The following is a 25,234-nucleotide window of genomic DNA, read 5'->3' as shown; positions in this document are numbered from 1 at the left end:
ATAATGCTTGGAGCTCCTGGATGGCTCAGCTGGTTAAGCGTCTGCCTTCAGCTCAGGTCATGATCCTGGGGTTCTGGGATCGAGCCCTTCATCAGGATCCCTGCTCAGCGTGGAGTCTGCTTCTCCCAATCCCTCTGCCTCTCCCCCTGTTCATGCTCTCTCCCTCACTCTCTCTCTCAAATAAATAAATAAAATCTTTCAAAAAATGATAATGCTCTCTAAAAAGAATTTAGACAATTCAGAAAAATTAAAAGATGAAAACCTTTAAAAAAATCTTTCCTCAAAAAAAAATCAACCCAAATTGTACCACCAAGCGACAACTATTATTAATATTTGATGTACATCATTTCAACTGGATACATAGATACTTAAGTACGTAAATGTTGTTTTAAAATCATAAATGATATTATACTATAGATGCTAATTTTTAAAGTATTACACTTACTTTTTACAGCTTTGTTAAGATATAATTAACATACAATAAAACACACATATTGAAAGAATATGTTTTAATAAGTTTAATGCACCTCTGAAACAATCACCAAAATGAAAATAATGAACATATCTATCATTCCCCAGAAGTTTCCTTTGTAATTTCTCCTTTTGACTAGTCTCTGCTTTGTCCACCATCCCCAGGCAATCATTGCCCTGCTTTCCATCATTACACATTGATTTATATTTTCTAGAATTTTACGTAAATGGAATCATGCAGTATGTACTCTTTTTTGTTTAGCTTCTTTCAGTCTTCTTTATCTCATTTTGAGCTTCATTCATATTATTGTTTGTATTTGTTCTTATTGCTGAGTAGTGTTCCATTATATAGAAGAATCACAATTTGTTTACCCACTTACTTGTTGATGGACATTTGGGCTGTTTCCAGGTTTTTTTCCCTCTTACAAATAAAGCTAGGATTATTCGTGCAAAAGCCGTTGTATAGACATAAGCTTTTATTTTTCTGAAATACCTAGGAGTGGGACAGCTGGGTCATATGATAGGTGTATGTTTAATTTTTAAGAATTTTGGCAGAATGTTTAACTGCCAGTTGTACCATTTTACATCACCACCCACCACCAGGAGCATGTGAAAGTCCCACATATTCACATCTTCCCCAACACTTGATATGGTCAGTCTTTTTAATTTTTGACTTTTTAATGGGTGTATAATGTTATCTCATTATAGCTTTAACCTGCATCTCCCTCTGACTAATGATGTTGAGCATCTTTCATTCTGTTTGCCATCCATGTATCTTCTTTGATGTGGTGTCTGTTTTGCCTATGATTTTAAATTCTTCTCATTTTCTTATTACTGAGTTTTCTAGTGTTCTTTACATATTCTGAATATAAGTCCTTTATCACGTGATTTGCAAACCTTTTCCCTCACTCTGGACTTAACTTTGCACTCTCTTAATGATGGCTTTTAAAGAGCAGAGTTCATAACTTGATGAATTCCAATTTATAGATATATTCCTTATGAATCATTTTTTTCTTTTCTTTTCTTTTCGGTATTATATCTAAGACATCTTTGCCTAACCAAAGGGTATACAAATTTTTTCCTGTTTTCTCCTGGAAGTTTTATAGTTTTAGGTTTTATATTGAGGCATATGATCCATTTTGAGGTATTTTATATGGCATAAAGTATGAATCAAAGTTCATTTCTGTGTATGAATATCCAATGATTCCAACACCATTTGTTGTAAAAATTATCTTTTGATCGTAAAATTATCTTTAGGATTTTGTCAAAAATTAGTTAACTATATTTCTGGAATCTATTTCTGTGTTCTCTATTGTGTTCCATTGGTCTGTTTGTTTGCCTTTATGCCAAATGGTGTCATGCTACTTAATTCAAAAGCATTATGTTTACTTGTACTCAAATTCTATTTAATTTTAAGTTTTATTTAATCTTATTAAATTTTGCTTTCACAGAAATAAAAATCTGAATTGCCTCAGAAGACATTGTTAAATGTCAAATAAATGTTTCTTCACTACAAGAAATACTATTTCTTAACAGATCCTTCCAAGATTATTTAAAAACCATTAAAAGAATAGATTAATTATATATTTTTAGATTACATTTTAATTTTAGATGATGCCAATTAACTAAGAGTGCCCAACACATTAAAACATCAGCGCTTCCATTCTCCCTCTCTTTTCTCCCCCTTCATGTCTAATTTTTTTAAGATTGTTCTTATCATATTATCAAGTTTTAAAATTCATAGTCATTCTGATACTATAATTCCCAAAGGTCTTTAAACTTATATGGGTTTTTCTCATCACTTTCTCTCATCATTTTGCCGCAGTGTCTTTGTTCATGGGTTCTTGGTTTGATTCAGCCCAGAATTATCTTGATATCACTTTTTTTTTAAAGATTTTATTTATTTATTCGACAGAGATAGAGACAGCCAGCGAGAGAGGGAACACAAGCAGGGGGAGTGGGAGAGGAAGAAGCAGGCTCATAGCGGAGGAGCCTGATGTGGGACTCGATCCCATAACGCCGGGATCACGCCCTGAGCCAAAGGCAGACGCTTAACCGCTGTGCCACCCAGGCGCCCCTTGATATCACTTTTAAGTAGTTTGGTTTTAATGGGTACTAAATTCCCTGATATTCTTCATGTTTGAGAATGAGTGCTGGCTGCCTTTATACTTGCAGAACCTCTTAGCCGTGCATAAGATTCTTTGGTCAACCTTTCTTTTTCTCAGGACTGTGCAAATATTGATCGACTGTGTTTTGCCATTGAATGGTGCTGCGGAATAGTCTAAAGGCAGCCTTATTTCCTTCCTTGCTGCTAATTTGCACTTTCTGCCTGCATGACTGAACAATTATTTCTTTATTCTTAAGTTCAAATAGCTTAACTAATTAAAGTTCCTAAGTAATGAGAATTCTGCATGAAATCACGCTGGAGCACAGATTGTTCCTTCAAAGTATAGATTCAATTTTTCCACAGTTAGGTAAAATTTTCTTATATTATGTCATAAATATATCTTCTGCCTCATTTGTTAGGTTCTCAATTTTTTAAAGATTTTATTATTTATTTATTTAGCATATGAACAGGGGGAGGGGCAGAGGAAAAGAGAGAGAATCTCAAGCAGACTCCCCGCTAAGCACAGAGCCCGATGCAGGGCTTGATCCCACGACGCTGAGATCCTGACTTGGGCAGAAATCAAGAGCCTGACATTTAACTGACTGAACCATCAGCTACCGCATTGTTGGGTTCTCTATTTTAAGGATACTAATTAGCCTTATGTTGTATCATCCTTTTTTCCATAACCATTACCTCATCTCCAAATAATTTCATCTCTTTATATTTTCATAGTATTTCCTTTATCTCAAGCTTTTCTTCTATGTCATTAATTTTTTTTATTATTATTTAAATTCAATTAGCCAACACCTAGTACATGTCATTGATTTTATTTTTTACCAATATCTACTCTGTTTCTTATAGTTCATACTTTATTTTTAGTTCCATGATCATGTGATTTGGTCCTCAATTTGGTCCTTTAAGTCTGTGATCTCCTAAGAGATTGTGAGAAAATTCCTTATGTTTCTTAATTTTATATTCTTCTAAGTATTACTTTTTCATATTCTGTCTCCCTCTCTTTCCCCTCCTTCTCTTCCTTTCCCTCTCCCTCCCTCTCTCTCTCTTTGTCCCTCCCTCCTCACTGCTTCTTTTCTTTTTATTCATGTTCATACTTGCATAATTCTTCTCTAAGTGTCCTGTTTACTCTAATATAGTGTAGGTGACATCTTGACACTTTCCAATTAAGATTAGTTTGTTTTTTCCTCTGAACTACAGTTTGAGACAATGTTTTTCATTCCATCTACTCTTAAGTACCCTAAGAAAGGTTGGGGGGGGGGAGTTGAAGAGATGGCAATGTCTGTTAGAATACTCTGGCTCTGCTCTTTCTTTTAAGGTTCTACTAAATTTCTCATCTAATAATCCACCCCACCTAATTGGAGGTGTTGTATCTCATTTCCATGGGGGTGGGTGGGTAACTCTCAAACTTTACGTCACTTCCCTACTCTAGTCCCAGAATGTCTACCTCTTTAGAGATGCAGACCCATTCTCACCCATTTCTCCACAGTCATTGTTTCCACTCTTCTTGTCAAAACAAGAATAACATTGGCATTTTTAATTCCATTAGTTTCTTTCCAGATTTTGAAATACAAATGAGAAGTCTTATGATTTTGTGGACTTGACAGTAGGGCTTCTGAGAACTAGTGATGAGGGTCAGGAGCCGAGCCATGCTACCTCTCTATTCTAATCTGTAATCCCATTTTTTTCTTGGAACCAGATTTTGAAGTTTGCTGAATTATATTATGCCATTGAGGTTGCTGTTAATGACTTTTGGGGGACCTGGTTTTTCACTTTTCCCATATTGTAGGTATTATGGGAAGAAAATTTAGTGCAAACTTAATGTAGTTGAATATCACCCCCTGTCCAAAGTTCTGGGCTCATATTGTCTCCTAGACACTCACTGGTCAGTGAAGCAAGTCCAAAACATTTCATTCTGACACTGGTCAAACTCTGAGTTCATGACAGGGTATTAAAACAGTCCGTTGTGGCATGAAAAAGAACCAGCATGCCCTTGAAGTGTCCCCCAAACATACCTTGTTGTCTACGGAGGAAGATGTTACTTTAACCCTTTACATGTGTCACTAAAGACTTAACCTCTTTCAGTGTCTGGGCCCCTCAGAAATCAATATTCTAATTAGAAAACAGTAGCTAATCCGACCAAATGCTAATAAATGAGAGTTGTGATTTATCTAGCAACAGGGCAACAGCTCAGCATTAACAATTAAAAGGTCTGTAGAGAAGAGAGCTTTTTTTTTTTCTCTTCTCCTTAGATGATTGGGTTCAGCCAGATGCTATAAATAGCCTTCTAGTTAATGGCTCTCTGTTGAAAGTCAGTCATTAGAACCATAGATTAGGAACTTTTACCTCTGAGATTCATAGGCTCTATTCTATTTCTCAATGGTAAGGATAAGGCGATGGTGATGTGAGTTAACACTGAATCTATCTACCCACAAAGACCAAACCACATTATAGCCTACCAGGGTGCTCTTCAGGCTTCATTATAACAGATTCTGATTTTTAAATAATCAATTCAACTGCAAGGAGAAGTATTAATCATGAATAGAGCCAAAATGGTTGACTAAACCCTGTTGCACTCCAGTCATTTTCATATAGTTACAGGATAAAGTTGAAGTTTACATCAAAAGCATGAGTTTTCAATTAGCTGAACAAGATCCTTCAGAAATCTCCAAAGAATTACTTTTTCTACATTAAACAAATCAACTGAATAGTTAATTTTACTTTAACCTGAATGGACAGAATCAAGGGGGAGAAATAGTCTAAATCAAATTGAAGGGTGATCTAGAGAACACTTTCCAGAAGGACCCTCTTTGGGAAATGCCACTCAGTGCTAGAGTAAATCTCATATTTCAGTGGAGGATTTGTCATTCACAGTAGAAGCACATTTTAAGTGTTTCCTTTTGGTATTTTCTATTTCACCCAATATGGTCTACTTACATGATACCCATGCAGAGCTCCTGGCAGGTCCCTGAACCTGCCATATTGTTTCATGGCACCAAGCATTTATTCAAACTGTTTCCACTATGTAGATGGCCTTGTCTGGCCCTCAACCACTCAAGACCCAGCTTTCATGCAATTTCCCCTATTCAGCCCACTACCATCACCACCCTCCAACCTGACGAAATGGATTACCACCTCCTTTGAGCCTCCACCTTACCTGTACATCTTTCTGTCTTACCATTAGTAACCTTCACTTCCTCTTGATTGGTTTCTTGTTCTTCTCTCCCCAGGGAGAAGGTTTTATTCCTATTCAGATAAACAATAACTATATGCTTGTTGAATACACAAGTGATTATTCAACCACTATTGAGCACCTGCTCTTTGCCCATACTTGGGAGAAGTAAAAAAGACATAGATTTTTAAAAATCTCCATTCTCAATGAATTCATGACCCAGTGGGGGAGAATAGACTCCTATACAACTAAACACAACAAGCCTAAGAATGAAGGGTCTGGGCAGGTGCTGAGGCTGAGCTGTTAATTGGCTAGACAGTGAACACATCAAGTCCCATGTTTTAATATATCTTCTATGGTTTTCATAATCCAAACACACCTGCTTCAATCATATGTTTCACATTGCTTGCTAATGTCTTCTTGGCATAGTCTAAACCTATGCTTCTCAAATTAACATTCACAGAAATCACCCCGGGATTTTGTTAAAATGCAGCCTCTGATTCAGTATGCTGTGGCAGGGACTGGGATTCTGCATTCCTAACAAGCTCCCAGGGGATGCCACTGCTCCTGGTCCATAGACCACATTTTTGAGGATCAAGGCTCCTAAACCCTTGTCATGTCAGCATATAAACATTGTTGAAGTGGCACCAGTTTTTGGAAAAGCTCCCACTGTTTCTTACCTAGACTGTCTTCTAAGTATAATTAAACATGATGAATGTTACACCAAGAGAGGCAAGATTCAATAGTGCCCCACTCCCAAAAACTGATGGCTTGAAATGGTTTTTTTAATGTCTAAACACAAGAGGTCTTTGTTCCTGCACTTGAGGTCTGTTGCTACCAGAAGACCATGGTCTGAATGTGTAGCAAGATTTTCCCAAATCTTCAAAATTGCCGTTTTTAAATCTCCCCCATACTTACACTATAACACCCAGGCCCGTCCTGTAAATGGAGATACCTTTTAACAAAACTACAAAACCTTAATCACCTTCAACAACCGTAAAGGAAACATTTTTTTAATGCAACTTGCTTAAAATAAGCATTGTGAGGTATCCATGGAAATCTAGTTTCTTATTAACTCTTAACGTTTCCTATGACACCTATTTACTTTTTCAGTTTGTCAGAACCTGCAATTCATCATCACAGTCGAAACTCACTAGACCATGAGACTTTGCCCCCCCCACCTATACATTTTTATCATGTGTCAGTTTTGAATTCTTCCACAAAGGCGAGATCCCTATTTGATTGCAGCTTGAGCTATCTTCTTTTGCAGGTGTCCTTCCTCTTTTCCTCACGACTCCAACCAGACCAAGTGTCCTGTGCACATGTTTTCCTAAGCGTGTAGAGAAGACATCACAACTCTTCTTAGCTGCTATTCAACATCACCTTAACTACAATAATATGTTATTTGAGAAGCAGTCTTGGTTATTTGGTTTTCTCTTACATAGTTAGTTATTGCATCACTTTCCCTGACAACACAACAGTAAATGAAACAGAAGTAGAATTATTTTTGTCATACAGGACATTTGGAAGGCACTGGATGCCTTAGCTTGCTTGATGTCAGAGTCTGAAGAGAACTATTCTAAATGTTCTTTCTTCCTTCTTACCGCTCATGGTCTCATTTAGGTTAATGCCAAAGATGATGAAGGTGTCCTTGTTGGATCCTGGGACAATATCTATGCCTATGGTGTCCCCCCATCAGCCTGGACTGGAAGTGTTGACATTCTGTTGGAATACCAGAGTACAAAGAGTCCAGTCCGGTATGGTCAGTGCTGGGTTTTTGCTGGTGTCTTTAACACATGTAAGTAGCCAATTGAGTAACATTTTTTTAATGTAAAGGGAATTTTACTTCAAGACATTTTATCTATAAACTGGCAAAGAGACCTAGCAACCCTGTTAGCTCTCTAGATTTTATAGATGGCTATTCTGGGATGTAGTCAATGCATAATTAAATTGTACTGGGCCAAATATGCTCATAGTTTCTCTTTGACTGCAGAATCTTTATAGAAAGAATGACAGACTATTTCCTACATAATCCATCATTCAACACCCAGAGAGATGGGGGTCCCAGGGGCCAAGAAATGATGCGAGGGAAAGGATATGCTATTTTCTTTTTTGTAACCCCCCACATTTTAAAAAGATTATATTAACGAAATTTTAAATGGTAAATAATAATAGATATATACTGCTTCTTTGTTATTGAAAAGTGTTATAAATATGTTTATTAGCTTCTTGTTTACCACTGAGAAGTTTTATAAATATATGCACTTAATTTTTGCCCTAGCTGTGGGAGAGATTGTGATAGGTGATCTCATCCCCATTTTTACATGGGAATCTCAATGCCCCTGAGCAATTAGATATCAGAACTTCATGAACAGCCTTTACTCCCCACTTTCCCTTCTGGTTTTTAATCTACCCAACATCTAATCTATAGAGGAAAACATATGGGAGCAGAATTATTCTCTTCAGCTTCACACATCATTTTTTGAAATGCCATTTGCCTGTCTAGGCCCAGACAATATGATTGTTAATTCAGTGAATATTTTTAAAAATACATTTATTGCAGCATGTCTTCATCATTAGTAATGATTTTCATTCACTTGCCATTTCTACAGCCTTGGAGAAAACATTAAGCTCAAGTTGGAGTGTTTTTTCTGCTTGCTCGTTAATAAAGAATGTTTTACCTAGTTAGCATTTTTCTTTTAATCAGAAAAGTCAAGGAGGGGCTGGAGGCTGGAAGCCAGGATGAGGCCATTTTTTTATAAATGATCACGAAGCCTCGCAGTCTTATCTCAAAGTTGTGACCGTCCAAGATGAGTCAGTGATCAAGTGGGAAGAAAGTGTTCATCTCGTGCTTTTGTTTTTCTATGGTGTTAAACGGAATAATATTATTTTCCTAGCCAGTTAAGTATACCCAAAGGCTAAAGGAATATATTTCCTGAGAGCAATAAAGGCCAGTGTATCAGTTTCCTAGGTGTGCTGGTCTCTAAGATTCTAGATAGAAGCTGAACTTCATGATGGGCTAATGATTAGAGGTAGCCCCCCACCCTCGCTGTTCCCAAGCCCAGACTATGTAAAGGGTGCCCGATGGGAGCAACCACTCTTAGGAAAGGTTTCCAGGAAAACAGAAAGGACCCTCTGCCTTTCTTCCTGCTGTCTACGATTTTACTATCCTAGTGTAATTTCTCTGGGCTTAGAACCAGATAAAATAGTGAACACCTTCCATCCATTTATGCCTTTTGTATGAAAGGGTCATCAGATCTATTCCTGAAAACAGGCTTTGGTGGTAAGCTAAGGAAAGACAGAAGCACATGTGGGGAAGTCACAAGTAAGAATAAACCCCAAGAAGGAAGTTGGAAGGAAGGAGGCACAGGTGTCCCAGTGTCATTCTTCACCTGTATTAAAATTAAAAGGTCAGGCAAACTCTGAAACAATTCTTATTCTGTGAATTAGTGTTTAAGCCTGAAATAGAGCTAGAGTGCCAGTCATCTTACTGATAAAACTGGAGCTTGAATAGGGTCTGTGAATCGATACAGGAAGATGGAAGCAGGAAGCAGGTGGTGGCTGCCATCATTTTTGTTTGGCGTATTAAGATTAAGTCAGTTGATGAGGACACTTGAATGCTACCAGACTCAAGTTTGGACTTTCAAGGTTGTTCTGTTGAAGGAGGTGGATAGCATTTGGTTAAAAATGCTAAACTATTCTGAGAAAAAAAGGCAAGCCAAGCCATTAATCTTAAAATTGTCAGCTGAATTATTTTCAATGAGCCCTGATGTCTGGCATCCTGGGAACCAGGGAGGGCATTTGGATTGAGTTTAATCAATAGGTACATATGGCAAGAGATGCATCCAGGTAATTTATTTTCTAGCAATTAAAATGAATCTGTGGTGTCACCCTCCACCAAGTGTCACAAGAACAAATTCTAGCCAGGAGAGCAAACCCCGCTGAGGACCTCTGTTATAAGGTCCTATCAGCTGAGGGCTTTGTTGTTGTTGTTGTTTATTTCCAGTTAAAAATTTTTTTTATTAGTTTCAGAGGTAGAATTTAGTGATTCATCAGTTGCATGTAACACCCAGTGCTCATGACATCAGGTGTCCTCCGTAATGCCCAGCACTCAGTTATCCCTTCCCCCCACCCACCTCCCCTCCAGCAGCCCTCAGTTTGTTTCCTAGAGTTCAGTGTTTCTTATGGCTTGTCTCCCTGTCTGATTTCATCTTATTTTATTTTTCCTTCCCTTCCCCTATGTTCATCTGCTTTATTTCTTAAATTCCATATATGAGTGAAATCATATGGTATTTGTCCTACTCCGGGGCAACTGGGTGGCTTAGTCAGTTAAGCCTCTGACTTTGGCTCAGGTCATGATCTCAGGGTCCTGGGATCAAGCCCCGCATCAGGCTCCCCACTCAGCAGGGAGTCTGCTTGTCCCTCTCTTTCTCCCTCTGTCCCTCCCCCTGTTTGTGCTTTGTCTCTCTCTCAAATAAGTAAATAAAATCTAGGCAAGTTTTTAAAAAAAAAATTATTATCAGGAACATAATCCTATTAAATGGACTAAAATAATACTACTTTAATGATTGTATTATTAGCAACTAACCAATTAGAACCCCATTATTGGGATTTTATTCCTTTTATTCCATTTATTCTGAATAATCACATAGCAAGGTTTCTCTCCATAGTCTCGAAGCTTGAAAATAGTCCCCCTTCTTCAGTATGAACGTTTGAGGTTAATACGTGCAAAGGGCTTTTCTTTTTGGTAAAGAAGGAAGTCCCTTATGAGAAGGAATTGTTCACTATGTATTTATTAAATTTTGGTGATGAGTTTAGTTGTGGTCTGTCCTTTCCTGCAGTTTTGCGATGCCTTGGGATACCTGCAAGAGTCGTTACAAATTACTTCTCAGCCCATGATAATGATGCCAATTTGCAAATGGACATCTTCCTGGAAGAAGATGGGAACGTGAACTCCAAACTCACCAAGGATTCAGTGTGGTGAGTTTGACTTACAAGGGCACTTGCTGATATCAAATTAGAGTGACGTTACACATTAACCACAAGACAGACCGGGTCTAATGTTTCTTCCCTTCTATTTTAAGGACTGTTCAATACCATACGCAGAAATGTCTGATTGGTAGAGATTGTTTTTAGCTAATGAATGAGAATTGTTACTGAACAGGCAGTTTGCTTTTCTAGTAATAAAGATCAATCATTGCATTACAACAGTAACCACTGAAAAAGGTCATAGTTTTGCTATGCCTTTAGGCTAAAACCCATTAGTTCCTCTCAACTTTAGTATGAGAATATTATGGTGAATGGCAGAGAGATTGGAGCCGAGTATTCTCTAAGTCAATACTCCAGGAGTAATACAGCTAACATTTATTAAGCACTTGCTATGTACCAGTGTCTGCGTGTATGTGATTGCATCTTATTCTTTTAACAGCTGTATCGTGTGGGTGCTTATTAGTATCTCCACTTAGAGAGGAGGAAACTGAGGCCCAGAGAGGTTAAAGTAATTTGCTCAAGTTCACACATCCGATAAGCTGAGAATAAAATCCAAGTGCATCTGACCCTTAACCATGATTTTTTTTGCCTTTGCAGTATGAGATTGCTCTTTTTTTTTTTTTTTAAGATTTACTTATTTATCTTAGAAAGAGAGGGAGAGAGAGAGTGCACAAGTGAGGGGAGGGGCAGCGGAAGAGAGAATCTCAAGCAGACTCCCTGCTGAGCGTGGAGCCTGACCTGGGGCTCCATCTCACAAACCTGAGATCACGACCTGAGCCAAAGTCAAGAGTCAGATGCTCAACCGAGTGAGACACCAAGTGCCCTTGGGATTAGTCTTTGCATGTAAAGATGTGGTTCTCCGTGATTTGTGACCTCATCTTTCAAACAGAATAGGAATGAGAGTAAAGTTGAAATTGTCACTAATACCAACCACATCTTTCTTTCACTGCCCCAAGCAGCCGCACCACAAGCTGGCTACGGGGGGTTTAAGATCCCAAAGAAATTTCCTAGGTCCCTGGGACCCACTCAGTCCAAAACAATATTCTAAAAAGAGGGGGAAAACCCAAACGTAAAGGATATTTATGAAGGTGTGTATGGGGGAAATTGCTGGCATTGAACCAGTTGGAATACCCAAGCCAAAAATGTGTCTCCTATGGTTTTTCTTTACAAGTAATAAAACGAAAACACTGTCAGTTGTAAAAGCATCCAAATGGGGGTGGGAGGAAGTTATGAGCTCATTTGAAGAGAAATTAAAAGTTAGAAGTGCCTTAACTCCCCTGTGTTACAGGAATGGATCACGGTGGTAGGAGCAGTATTAACTTGTCAGTACTGGTAAGCACTCGTTGGAGGATGTGGAAAGAAGGAAGTCGGGGAACTAGTAGCAGAGTGGTACTATGAATAAAAAATAGTGCAGTTCATTTGAAGGGAATGAGCTGAGCGATGGTAAGCGAGAGTGTACAGGCAAGACAAAACCTCACCTCTGCAAATTGAACAGCAATTTAAAGCATCATTTAAGCCCTTGGAATTACAGTATAGCAGCCCTGCATGTATATGGAAGAACAAAAACAGACCAAAATAGCTGCCCCAAAAGCCTGTTTGTGACAGTAGAAAATGGCAAAATGAGAATTATTTGGTATTCTGTACTGTGCACCTTTCCTTACACACACACACACACACACACACACACACTTTATGCCTTGGTAGCCAACTGCAGGTCAAAATTATTCCTCCCTATTCCTTGATCTAAATGCCTCCACCATGAATCCTCATGGGCACCCTAACAGATAACCCCATAAGGCCCTAAACAAAATTGATACCAAATTGAAGCTGATAGATCTTGCTCTTGGTAACCCTCTCCTCTTTCGGCTTCCTCCTCTGAATTCCTTTCCCTGTCCCTGTCAACCTTTGCTCCCTCATTGCCTTCCACAAATGTCCCATCACCCTGGGACTATGTTCCCTGGTCTGGGAACCTCGCCCATCCTCCACCACCAGACGACTGCCTTATGCTCGTTTTCCTTCCCCTTGCTTGGCTCATGGTGGGTTTTCAACATATGGTGAGTGATGTCTCACTAACTGGCCGATGTGAACCCAACTAAGGACACATCTGACCATGGAGCAAAAAGATTAAAGGGCTCAGTCAGGTCTGAGTCTAAAGCCTGGCTCTGCCACTGACCAGCTGTGTGACCTTGGGCAAGGCACCATCTCTCTGTGCCTCTTTCCTCTTCTAAAGTAGAGATGACAGAACTTCCTATTTCACTCAGCTCAGAGTAGAGCATAACAGGTGCCTAATGAATGTTAGCTGTCATTGTCTTCATTATTAGTCACACAGCTGGAATTTCTTGGAGGCAATATGTTGCTATCAGCCTAAGCACATTGAAGCAGTCACAAAAATAAGGGGGGGTGTCCCATGTCCTAAGATGACTGTGCCATTTCTGTACCTTTGGGGTATTTTTAAAACAAAAGCAGAAATTTGTGTCTCCCCCACACACAGTGCAAACACTAGTGGACCCTACAAACTATAGATGTTCCATGAAACCCAAAGAATCTCTAGGACCCTCCCTGATTGAGAAAACCGGCGGTGTCTTCCCTGGATATATCAATCAGTACGTGGTCACCACAGCCACACTGCCACACAAGCTCTGGCTTTGACAGTTACTTGCTGTGGGACCTTGAGAAAATGACTTCACCTCTCTGAGCTTTGGTTTCTTCATCAGTAGAATGAGGGTAACCATTTCTTGATGGGGTAGCTGTGACAATTAAATGAGGTAACACAGGTAAAGTGTTTGCCGTAGTGCTAGGCCCAGAGGGAGCGCTCCTCCTTGCCTGCTAATCAGATTAGTAAGGGTCCCTGGTAAGAAGCAGGAGCAGCCTGAGCTGTAGGTTGGTGAACAAGGGAGGGGGCGGGGCAGAAGGCTGACAGAGGCTGAGATGAGGGCAGGGAGGATTTGGAGGGCATCAGCTGACCATTGAGAAGCCAGCACAGCATGGCTGGTAACACATGGCTTAATGAATTTCTTAGCAGGGGTCTCAGGAACAAGTGGCCTCCCCCAAACCCCCAGACTCACTTCCCTACAGAGGCTCCAGTCAGACAAACTCGCCCCAACCCCCTCCTGGTTTGTGCATGGCTCTTGCCCTCCCTGCCCTGCCCCCTCCTCTCTTCCTCCTCCTCTTTTTCCTCCTCTTTCTAAAGGCAACCGTGAGAATGACTTCTGGTTTCTCTGTCTTGTGCCTCCACCTTCTCTTTAACACTGAGGTATGCTGATGATACACAGTTTGTGGCGAATTAATTTGTCCAACTGGGTCTCCATGACCAAAGGTGTCCTCTTCCCCATGACTCAGCCAGGTCCAGCGTGGCCAAAGTCAGTACAAAGGGCTCAGAGAGCCAGCACAAGAATACAGTCAAGGGCATATTATGCGTGGCACTCCCCCAGGCCAAGGGGGGCAGGCCAAAGCATGGATTTCAGCCCATTCTCCAACTCCTGCTTCTCCCTTTAGCACCACAGACCATGGAGGGCTGACTATGTGCCTGCTTCCTGGTCTGGCACCTCAGCTCCCTCCGTGGTGGATTTCCCCTCCGAGAGTGCCTCCCCACACCGAGAGCCGCAGTTCTGCAGTGGACACACTGTCGATGCCCACAGAGGCAGCAGTCTGCTTCTTGGCAATTCAGGAGAGGGAGGGCCCAAGGAACCCTAGAAGGGCACCGCTGGGCAGAGTAATTGGACCTCTCCGTAGCAAATGAAATTCTGAGTGGACCAACGCAAGGTAACATATCCTGGAAGGAGCAATTTAAGCCGCCTGTCCCCCGCGTGCCGATGGGTTTTGAATGATGCGTAACCTCTGGAGGAAGGCAACTATGAATCACTGCGGACAGTTTAATGAAGACGCGTGCACAGTGTTTAGCTGCAGTGCAAACAGTGACTAGGGAGACGAAGGTTCCCTGAGGAGGGAGAACAGGGCTCACGCCATGGGCCGTGACGGTGTGGCCTCACCTTGCGACAGCTCAGTTTGATCACCTCGTTATAGGACTATCACCGTGGAAATGGAAACAATTTTAAAGGGAAGGTGGGATGGTGGCACTTATTAGTGTCATGAAGGCATTTCAGTGAAAGGCTCTTCTCCTTCTAAATGAAAGCATTATCCTGTGTCCTATTTGCTGGAGAGGATGTAGTCAGATGTGATGATTCTGGGTGAAAGAAGTATGCCCACCTCTTGGCTGGCGCCCACCAGATTGCAACCTCCATGGGGGAGAACAACGTCTGATCTAATTTGTTTTCCTTCGTTTTGCCAGCGTGTAACAGGGTGCAGGGCATGGCGCAAGGACTTCATACGTAGAATTGGTTGGAGGAAATTTCTCATGCTCATTTAACTGCATAAATGTCATTTAATTCATTCAACAAACACCATTGTGCACTGTTACGTCCAAATACCAGATTCTGAGGATTCAGAGAGAAATTAGAGTCACTACCCCCGAGGAGCTTGATCCAATGTTTGCAGGTGAGACAATGACATATAGAACTCTATAAAAAATGTAAGGTAGGTTGTAACATGAGCCAGGAGACACGGAGATGAGGGGAAGGGGCTTCCATCCTAAGCCCAGGGGAGCAAAGGGAAAGGCTGTTCACATGGGAGTGGCCATGGACTCAAAGCCATTATCCCCCCTGCAATCTTCTGGCTGTGCTGTTCACAGATGGAATGCCCAGGAAATGACCTTAGCCCACAGATGAAACTCAGGGATATGTCTATAAAAGTCAAAAGCACTGAGATGAGACAACCAGAGATCAGTCTGCTTCAAGGACCCGGCAGGAAGGAATGAAAGCTCATGCAAAGTTAGCCTGTATTCTTACGACCACAGTTGTTGGATATCAAAACTCGTTCTAATGCACCTTTCAGCCCCTTTCCACTCCTTCCTTTACAACATCAAGAACACCTGGCTCTTTGCCCGCCTTCCAGAAGGAGCTAATATCCCCAGGCTGTGCATTCAATGAGAAGCAGACAGAGTTAATACTATTTAGGGGTGGGGATGCATCCTTCGGTCCTTCTGTGTTCCCCACCTATCACCACCTCTCCTACTTCTCTACCCTCTAGGCATTGTCTAATCCCTGAGTCCTTTACGACAAACCCACCCCTCTCTTAGTTTTAGTGGGTCCAACAGCCAACAGTGCTCCAGATTTCCTCTTGGAGCCAACAGCTTTGAGACCCTGTGACTCCTTTTTGTCCAGCTTCTAAGCCCCTCCCTCCTGTGTCCCTTTCCATCCTGCTCACACTCCCAGGGAAGTTGTTCATCTCCTGACAATGGAACTTCAAGTGGGGTGGGCAGAGGCATGTGCTGTCCATGCACTCAGGATGTGAAGAAAAGGGGGCTGAACACATATGTGTACACCCAGGCCCATAGCTGACTGGTCTGCTTCTCAGATTCTGGTTGATTAGCCAATTGGCAGATGTAGAATACATCCTAACTCAGAGTTTTAGACATTTTATATGGTATCAAAGATAATTGTAAAAACCGTGCGTACTGCAACAATTAACAAGTCTTTATTTCCTTTTATTGCCTTTTCATTTGAGATTAAGTAGGGTTGATTAAACTGGCTTTTACAATTTAATTTTTTAAAATAATTGGGAACTAGCAGATTTGTATTTCTCACTTTCAGCTCAATGTTGCAACAATCTAAGAATTAGTCAGTGATCCCCTGGAAAGTAATCACCATTTTATTTTGTTTTTCCCCGGGGCATCATGGAAAAAACACTCAATCAAGTCAAACTATCTTGTAATTTTGCCCTCCCTCTCTCCATGGTGCAAGGCAGTGTGATTAGTTCTGCCACTAATTAGCTGGGTCACTTTGGGCAAGTTGCTTGATTTCTCTGGACCTTAATTTTCTCTTATGTAAATGTATGAGTTCGGTCTTAATGAGCTCCAGGGTCATTTCTAGCTCCCAAAAATTTTTTAAATACATTTCACTGTTCTTCCAGGCCTTTCTTGCCATCTGCAGCAGGTCCTCCCATGCTCTGTGTGAAGATCTGCTCACCTGCACAGGGCCAGCTAGGAGCCACCCACTTACATACAGGTGTTGCTTTGCAAATTGACTTCACATCAGCTCCCAAGGAAAGAACAAAAACAAACAAACAAACAAAAACCCAAAAAACAAACACACACCACAGAAAACTTTTGTAGTTGTAATTTCTGGCCTCCGTGGATCTGGTTCTTTAAAAAAAAAAAAGAAAATCCAACTTCCTTCAGTCCTTGTTGGAAAGAGTACAGTTGTTATTGTTTTATTTTCTTCATTCCAAATGCAAAAAACTCTGCTGCAATGGGTAGTATTGAATCTATAAACAAAGCTCTTTTGAAGCAAGTTTTAGAGCAGAAATTAAACAGCCTTCACACCTAGAAGCCAGTGCTGGGTACAATACTGATCCTAATTCTCACTGCAGTCTCTGCACTCGGCATAGGGGTTTGACCACCGTAGGCGTGTTTTTGAAATTTAGATCCATCTATCTTGTGCCTTGCTGTAAATGCTCAGTGTGTTTCGACTAGTTAGACTTTCATGTGCCTTATATTATACTAAGTTTTAATTACTGCACATAGTGCAAGAAAGAATTATACAAAAATAAATTCCAAAGAAAAAGGTAGAGAAAATTTTCCGAATATAAACCCAACTGCTTGAAGATGTTTAAGGGCTTGTAAACTTAACCAGTGCTGCATCTAGGTTACCAGTAGATTATCTTGTTAACCGCATTACTGTCAGCCAAATTGTTTTTGACGAAATCCCCTAGAACAAGGTCATGAGCCCTGCCGCTAGAGAACTAAGAATGTACACTCTGAATGTACACCAGAGTCTTGAAGAAAGGATGGGAAAAGTTATTTGCCGCCGCCAAAGAATCAAAATAGCTCATGCTTATGGAATGCTTTCATTGTGCCAGGTCCTGATCTAAGTGGGTGACGTGTAGTAACTCATTTAACCTTTTCAACAACCTGTTCGGGTACTTACTATTATTGTCCTCATTTATAGATGAAGAAACTGAGGCACACAGTAACCTAACCATAGTCTCCAGCCAATAAGTGGTAGAGCCTGACTTACAACCCAGGGAGGCTGACCCAAGAGCTCACTTTTGTTATAACACCTTTATTGATATATAATTCATATAGCACTAATTATAAAATTGTGTGGCTGGGCTAATAAGGTAGAATGATGCAATCTGGATTACAATAATAGCACAAAGGGCGGGGGATGGAACAAAGTTTTTGCATCCAGTTGAAAATAAGTTTGTGTTAATCTGAACTAGAGTTCTCAGTTAGAATGTTAGTTATAATCGCCAGAGAAACCACTAAGGAAGAACTGAAAAATATATAGTAAAAAGAAACAGAAAAAGAATTAAAATGGTATATTAGAAAATATCTTATCAGTAATTACATTAAAATATCTTATCAGTAATTACATTAAAGGAAGTAATGAGGAATAGAAGAATAAAAAAAAAAACATGTATAGCAAGGAATTTGCAAAATGGCAGATGTAAGTCCTACTTATCAGTAATTAGATTAATTACTCCATTGGTAATTAATGGAGTTAATTAATTACATTAACAATTAATTAACATTGAATGTTAATGGAGCAAATATTAAGATTTGTTTTATGGCCTAACATATAGTCTGTTCCAAAGAATGTTCCATTTCCCCTTGAGAGATGAGTATTTTGTTGTTGTTGGGTGGGATATTTTATACACATCCATTAGGTCTGGTTAGTTTATTGTGTTGTTCTAGTCTTCTATTTCTTTGCTAATCTTCCACCTGCTTCTTCTGTCTGTTATTGAAAGCACAGTATTGAAGTCTCCAACTTTTATTTGTCAAATTATTTTTGTTTGCTTGCTTGTTTGTTTTTATTGAGTATACTTGACATATTATATTAATTTCAGGTGTGCACTATAATGATTATTTGTGGATATTGCAAAATAATCACCACAGTAAGTCTAGCTAATATTGGTTGCCATACATAGTTACAAAATGTGTGTGTGTGTGTGTGTGTGCGTGTGTGTGTGTGTGTGTGTGTTTATGATGAGGACTTTTAAGATCTCACCTACCAACTTCCAAATAACTAGAAATTTGTACCTTTTGACCCCCTTCACCCATTTTACTTAACTCCTACTCCCCACCTCTGGTTGAATTGTTAAATCATCTATTTTTCCCTTTAATTTTGTCAGTTTTGCCTTTTGTGTATTTTGGGGTTCTCTTATTAGATACAGGTATGTTAATGATTATTGTTTTCCTAATAGCATTACCTTTTAACCATTATAAAATGTCCTTCTGGGTGATATACTCAACTAATGAACGATCAAACATTATATCAAAAACTAATGATGTACTATATCTTTGCTGATTGAATTTAAATTTAAAAAGTCCTTTGTCTCTAGTGACAATATTTGTCATGAAGTCTATTTTGTCTGATATAAATATGGCTGCTCCAGCTATCTTTGGTTCTATTTGCACAGTTTATGTTTTTCCATCTTTTTACTTTCAACCTATTTGCACCTTTGAATATAAAGTGTATCTCTTAGATGCAACATACAGTTTTGTTATCCATCTATCCGACCTCTGCCTTTTGATTTTAGTGTTTAGTCTACTAATGTTTAATGTAATTACTGATAAATAGGGTTTATATCCACAATTTTGCTATTTCCTTTCTGTATGCATTATGCCTTTTTTCTCCCCCATTCCTCCATTAGTATAAAAAGATATTTTGTAGTATACTATTTTAATTCTTTTTCTGTTTCTTTTGACAATATATTTTTCAGGTTTTTCCTTAGTAGTTTCCCTGCAGATTATAATTTAAAACCATCATTTGAAACAACTTAGTTGTTTCAAATTAATACCAAGTAATTTCAATAGCATACAAAAACATCCCATTCCCCTTGCCTTTGTTCTGTTACTATAATACAGATTGCATCTCTCTACATTATAAGCCCATCAATACAATTCTAAATTACTGCTTTATGAAGTTGTCTTTAAAATCAGAGAGGAAAAGAATTCAAACAAATATACATTTATACTGTTTTGCCTATTTCTCTATGTAAGTTACCTTTGCCTTCTTTTTTGAAGGTTAGTTTTTGCTAGATACACAGTTCTTATTTAACTTTTCCTTTCAGCAATTTGAAAACCTCATCCCACTGGCTTCTGGCTTCCATGGTTTCTGATGAGTAGTCAGTTTTAATCCTATTGATGAACTCCTGTACATAATCAATCACTTTTCTCATACTGTATTCATAATTCCCTCTTTGTTTTCAGCTTTCGACAGTTTGGCTCTGAGGTATTTAGATGTACATATATCTCTTTGAGTTTATCCTTTTTGAAATTTAACTTCTCAGATGTATATATCAATGTCTCATCAACTTTGGAAAGTTTTTAGCTATTATGATTTTCAGATATTCTTTCTGATCCTTTCTCTCTTTCCTTTTTCTCAGGGACCTTCACATGAGTATGTTGGTACTCTTGATTGTATCCCACATGTCTCTGGGGCTCTGTTCATTTTTCTTCTTCTTCTTCTTTTTCTTTTTTTTTTTATTTCAATTTACTTATCTTCAAGTTCACTAATTCTTTCTTCTCTGCATCTACTCCAATCTGCTTTTGAGACCCACTAGTGAAATTTTTGAGTTTTTCATTCTAGTTATTGTATATTTCAGCTCCAGAATTTCCGTTTGATTCCTTTTCATTGATATCCTGTTTGATTAGACATTACTCACATGGTTTTCTTTAGTTATTTGAACATGTTTATAATACCTGATTTATAATCTTTGTCTAGTAAAACCAGGGTCTTGTCTTCCTTAGTGACAATTTCTCTTGACTGCTTTTTTTTTTTTTTTTTTTGCATATGGGCCATACTTTTCTGTTTCTTTGTGTGTCTTCCATTTTAAAAAAGTGCTAGACATTTTAAATTATATGATGTGACAACACTGTAAATCAGATTTCCTGCTCCCCAGAGTCTGTTGTAGATGTTTGTGTTGTTGCTGCTGCTTACTGTTTGTTTAGTGACTTTCCTGAACTAATTCTGTAAGGTTTATATTTTTTATCATGTGTGGCCACTGAAGTCTCTGCTGGGTTAGTTTAATGGTCCAGTTAACAATGGGACAGAAATTTCCTTAAGTACCTTGAACTAACAAGTCCTCAGCCTTACCCAGGAGCTCTCTGTGTGTTGGGGGGAATGTCTTCAATGCTCCACCAGTAAATTTGCAATTCTGCTATAGCTTTAACTAGGAAGTAAAAGTATCCCACAGTATCAAAAGTATGCACGGTATCTCAAGTTCAGAGGTGAGAGATTAGAACCCTCTTAGGGCCTTCCTGGCCGTGCTTACAACCCTGCACATCTGTGTGGCCATCTAGACACTCAAGAATATGTCAGAATTGTTCAAAACCCCTATGGACATCTCAGTCCTTAGGTTTTCCTTTTAAGTTTTTTTTGGTGGACAGCCTTTTATTATCACCAGTTGGTGTCATCCCTTAGCATCCCTGTGATGTTAAGCAGTCACTTCTAATTATTTTTGAAAAACATCCTTTGGGAAAGGCTATTTGCACAGAGTGAATTCTGAATCAAAGCAAATAAAAAGATATCCTGAGAATAGAGTTTTCAGAGAACTGCCAACAAGTTAGTAGTAATTCTTTGGAGATGGGGCTTTTAGAGAGTTCCAAACCCAATTTTCTCCCCTTTATTGGTTGCTAGGTTGCAAGTTTTTATACCATAGTTGTGAGGCTCTTGGCTTTCATGACTATCATGGAGCTGTGGAGAGGGGGAGTGAGAATAAGGCAAATTCCAATGCTACAAAACTCACTCTTCTTAATGAGATCCATTTGTTTTTGTCGATAAGTTGGTTTTGATCATGTTTGCTAGAATTCTCATTGTTTTTATGAAGGAAAAGTTTCTTGGAAGTCCTTATTCTGTCATTTTAGAAATGTTTCCTTAGAGCACGCTCTTTACCGGTACACAAGTAGTTCCAAATTCGGAGTCTACCACACTCCTTGACAGTTTTACATTTTGTAGTAATATTTTAGTACATAGTATCATCTTTCTGACATCCTGTTGAAAAACATATTATTTTATGTATATCCTTTTACTTCTCTATTTCTTTTGTATGTTGTAGGGCATTATATTGCTCTTTTAGAAATTGTGTATAAAAAGCTTCCTGTGGATTTCATTTCAACCCAATAAAGGGATGTTATCAAATATTTGTTTTAAAACTAGGAAGGGGCATTGTTTTTTGAAGGTTGAAACTCCCTTTACTGACTCTCTTCCCATTCCTATCATAGTCCTATAAGAGAATATCTCCAAAGAGGGCCTGAAGTCCCTATTCTACTCAAGACCCACTTGAAAGAAAACAGAGAGGGAGTTTGAGAGGTTAAAAAAAAAATCAGAGGTTACTACAAATACCTCTCAGGAAATTAAAATGGAAAAGAAAGTGGGAGCCATCTGATAAACCACACAGAAAATACCAAGGTATTTTCCATAATAAGAAAATTATCGTGTTTTGGTTAATCATAAGCTCTGCCTAAGTGTCATGATATATACCATTCAAAATTTGCCAGTTTTTGAATAATTAGAAGCTAATAAAATATACACCACATAGGCTATATTGAATGTATTAATTTCTTTTGATGATTAATAAGACCTCTAGAAAAACCTTATATAAATAAGAGCTATCAACCTTAGAATATTATACTCATAAATAGCTTTATAATACAAAATGGTGATTTTGGTAACTATTTAAACTATTGGCTATATATTTTTTAAATCCCTTCAATAATTATGGATAAACTTGGCCAGAATTTTTTATAGACATTTTTTAATACGTTAGAGTTATCCAAAACAAATATTCTCAAAATCTGACTTTTTCTTCATTTTCAGGTATGAGATCAATCCCTAATTTGCTATGCCAGAGAGAGTAGTAAAGGGGGACAGGGTCTTATTTTTCAAATGAATCTAGCACAGGGAACCCAGAAGAGTTACAGAGAGCTTTCTGCTAAGAAGTAATGGCAGATGTGGTTCATATGGATGGGTGGTATCTACTTCCTGAGCATGTTAAGGATTATTTGTTTTGTTTTTGCTTTGCTTTTGTCAAATTTAGTTTCATTCTCTATCTTATCCATTTCCTGGTGCCACAATAAAAAAGTAAAACAGATAATCAAAAGAGGTGAAGTTATCAAAGGAAGAGAAAAAAATAAAATTAAAAAAAATCATTGTAATAAAGCTGCTATAAAATGATCTTAATAAATATTCAAGAAATCAGTACGTGGAAGCTTAAGAAGAGAGTAGAAAGGCTCAGGACTAAGGAAAGACACACTTCCGGAAAATTTTATAAATAGAAACAAACTTCTTAGGTATTATAGTATAGTATATGTAATTGAATACATCTGGGCTGGCATTTATCCAGTACCTACTGGTCGGAACATATAGCATTTAGACTGAGTATCCTTTCTGATTGGTCATGATTTCCAATTGGCTCATGACTGTGTCTGAGCAGTTATTAATTATTTTGATTATCATCCCTTCTATAAATGCACCTCATAGTTTCGTTCTGGAAATAACAGCACATCCCCAAACCCACTCCCTTATCTTCAACCCCACTGACTGTGGTCTCTCATGCTACAGAAGACCGTGCTTAAGCTGATTCCTCAACTAGCATTGGAGGACCCCTTCCCTGCAAAGGACAAGCAAAAACAAACACCTTCATTACTTCTCTTTTTTCTTGGTGGGCAGCTGGTTTCTACAGCGGGGCCTGGTCTCCACCTGATTGGACTTCCAACCTCTGAGAACCCCAAAGAGACTTTAAATGCTCCTTCCTGGTTTTAGCATTCCAACAGCCCCTAACAATGAACAGCTGCATTCTGAAGTAGTCTAGTGCTCCCACAACTGGCTCCCAGCTCCATAAAAGATTCCTCCAGCATGCCTCCCTTTCTCTGAATAATTCCTTTTTGTTGTTTTGCTTTATTACCTTTCCTAACTGACAAATTTTTTCTTGGTCCAAGCTTTCATTTCCGCTTTGGAATGTCTTGCTAGGCAAGCATCAAAATCCACCAACGTGTCTCCACTTCTTTCAACAGCGCCCACCCCATCCCATACCTGTCATCATTGGAATGGCCAAAACTCAACAATTTCAAGGTGTGCTGTCATTTTTGTCACCAATAGCATCGCCTGTATTAAGAGTATATCAAAAGACCCCAGGAAATGGGGCTGCGCCCATTTGCCACAAATACACAATTTGCAAGGTAGCTAAGTACATTTCTTCCACCCCCTGCCATTTTTAAAATAAACGAATTCAAAGATTTGTTTACACTCGAAGCTGGTCCAACACATCTCCTTGAGGGCGTTCACTCAGTCTTATTTGTGCTTTCCCTTGAGCCATAATAAAGCTGCAGAATCAGGGTTACAAGCCCACATCTCTTTCTTCCCTTGTAGGAAACATTCCTGGAAAAATTGTAAATGAGATGACCCCATGGAGCATTTAAGCAGTTAGCCGGGTTAAAGGCAGTAAAGGACTCCTTGCTTAACTTGTCCACTTTATTGTCTTTGAACATCTAGCGCGCAGAGCCCCAAAGCCCATCTTGATCTCAGCTGTGTTCTCTGTCCACTTCTCCATCGTCCCACAGGCCCTTGCTACTCCAGATGTGACTTTAGCCAGTGGTTAAAACCAGGGCAGATTTTCAACTGTGCTGTATTTTCTTTTAATAAAAAATAGTCCACTTACATAGAAATTAGTGCATGTTTATTATAAAAATTGCAAACTTTGCAGAAAAAAATACAAAAGTCAGAGTTACCCATCTTCTAACTGCTCAGAACATTTCCAACATCTCCTTAAGTTTCCTTTCATATGTCTCTTTGCATATTGTACTCATTTTTTATTCCTGCATAAGAAATTACTAAACGCTTAGCAAGCTAGAACAATGCAAGTTTATTATCAATTTCTCTGGGTCAGAAGTTTGGGCACAGGTTAAGTGGGTCCTCTGCTCAGGGTCTCAAATAATGGCAATCAAAATGTTAGCTGAGGCTGTGGCCCCATCTGACGTTCAGGGCTCTCTTTGAAACTCATTTACGTTCTTGCAGGGATTCCGTTCCTTACAGCTGTAGAACTCGTGGAACCTTCCATCTTTTCAGGCCCAGTAGGAGAATGTCTCTGCTGCTTCCAGTTTCCAGCTTGCTCCATGTAAATGGCTTACCTGATTAGGTCAGGCCCACCTTCCTAGCTCTCTTTTAATCAAATCAGAGTCCACGGATTAATTATCTTAATTACATGTGCAAAATCCTCTTGGCCACGTAAAGTAACATAATCACAGGAGTGATACACCATCCTATTCATTGATTTCACCCACATTCAAGGGGAGGAAATTATACAAAGTTGAAGGCCATTTAAAATTCTGCGTTCCACACATATCTACAGACACAATGAACACATACACTGTGTGTGTTCTGTAGTATGATCTTTAAAATGTAATATTCCATAAGTATCTTTCC

The 25,234-nt window shown here is 39.0% G+C and overlaps 1 protein-coding gene across 1 annotated transcript in view; it reads left to right on the top strand.

The window, feature by feature from the left end:
* Positions 1 to 25,234, top strand: part of F13A1 (coagulation factor XIII A chain) — a 165,261-nt gene that overhangs the window by 91,144 nt on the left and 48,883 nt on the right. The window contains exons 7-8 of the mRNA XM_026511433.4: positions 7,386 to 7,560; positions 10,604 to 10,742. Of these exons, the coding sequence (XP_026367218.2) occupies positions 7,386 to 7,560; positions 10,604 to 10,742 (314 nt within the window). The remainder of the gene's footprint in view (positions 1 to 7,385; positions 7,561 to 10,603; positions 10,743 to 25,234) is intronic.

Source organism: Ursus arctos, unplaced genomic scaffold (genome assembly GCF_023065955.2).
Source record: "Ursus arctos isolate Adak ecotype North America unplaced genomic scaffold, UrsArc2.0 scaffold_31, whole genome shotgun sequence".
NCBI classification, from domain to species: Eukaryota; Metazoa; Chordata; class Mammalia; order Carnivora; family Ursidae; genus Ursus; species Ursus arctos.
The sequence above is the reverse complement of the archived record's forward strand: the minus strand, read 5'-3'. Positions and strand labels throughout refer to the sequence as shown.